At 35.0% G+C, this 1,067-nt stretch overlaps 1 protein-coding gene across 1 annotated transcript in view; it reads right to left on the reverse strand.

Annotated features, from left to right (window-relative positions):
* Positions 1-224: 224 nt before the first annotated feature.
* Positions 225-1,067, reverse strand: part of LOC109858064 (pheromone-processing carboxypeptidase KEX1-like) — a gene marked incomplete at its 3' end in the record, with an annotated part of 1,614 nt that continues 771 nt past the window's right edge. Inside the window, exon 2 of the mRNA XM_020434953.1 lies at positions 225-392. Coding sequence (XP_020290542.1) covers positions 225-392 — 168 coding nt within the window. The remainder of the gene's footprint in view (positions 393-1,067) is intronic.

A 1,067-nucleotide genomic window follows, 5' to 3' on the forward strand; every position in this document is an offset into this window, starting at 1 on the left:
CGTGTATCTGTAAATTTCGCGAAATGCACTCTCCACCCATTCTACTATTTCAGCATCAGGCTGAATTTCGCGAATTTCAAATGTCGCCTCTCTCCCTATTACCCCGAATTTCTTAAATCTACGCGCGTTTTCCGTCTATAATACAATGTATAATAATTATAAATGTATAATATTATAAATGTATAATTATAAATGTATAAATGTATAATAATTATTATTTTCACCGATCTGTTCGCTTCTCTCGTCAACGGCAGTACTGTTAGGGGTGGCGGGAATAGCACTGCTGCCGGTGTAACGCTCGGCGGTGTCGCCGCTGCGCTCGTTGTTGGTGCCGTCCTGTTTACTACTACTATTTTCTTGCGAAACATTTACAGTTCCGCCCCCGTATTGCACTGTAAATACAAAAGCTTAATACAAAAATTCTCAATATATTAACAAGTGATTATCAAACGACAGTAAACGAATCACTTATTGATACATTAGACAGACGCTTCAATTACATTTAATTAAATCCATATATATACGTGTTGTATATAAGGTGTTGTAAATATATAGAAATAAATATTGTTATAAAAATAAAAAATTTAAGTCAAATTTAATGAAAAATATACTGAGTGTGTGACTTTTCTTATCGCGTCAATTTCTACCGCGTAACATAAAAAAACGCGTTTGGACATGCACAATATTAATGAAACTTAGTTATGTTCGATATTAATTTATTTTTATGTGATATTTCTTAGCGTAATTTTAAGTTTATATAGAGAAATTAAATAAGTAGGACAACGAGTATACAGGGTGTCCCAGAATTGGTTTAACATCTCTCATACACAGGTAGAAGGAATAAAACTGAGGTGAAAAGTCCTATACCATTTTGCTAGATTCACAATAGTTACCGAGATTTTAAGTAACAAAAATCCGCGAATAAGCGTGCATCAGGCTGTCTTACGCGCGTAGGACAGCCCGGCGCGCTTCATACAATTACATTTTAATATGTATATGTTATAGTATATGCTGTTATATTAGCTCCTCCCATATGTCGCTATGGGTAACACCGTTAGCGCGCGAAG

The sequence above is a fragment of the Pseudomyrmex gracilis genome, unplaced genomic scaffold (genome assembly GCF_002006095.1).
Source record: "Pseudomyrmex gracilis isolate BER0280 unplaced genomic scaffold, ASM200609v1 scaffold_185, whole genome shotgun sequence".
Lineage (NCBI taxonomy): Eukaryota > Metazoa > Arthropoda > Insecta > Hymenoptera > Formicidae > Pseudomyrmex > Pseudomyrmex gracilis.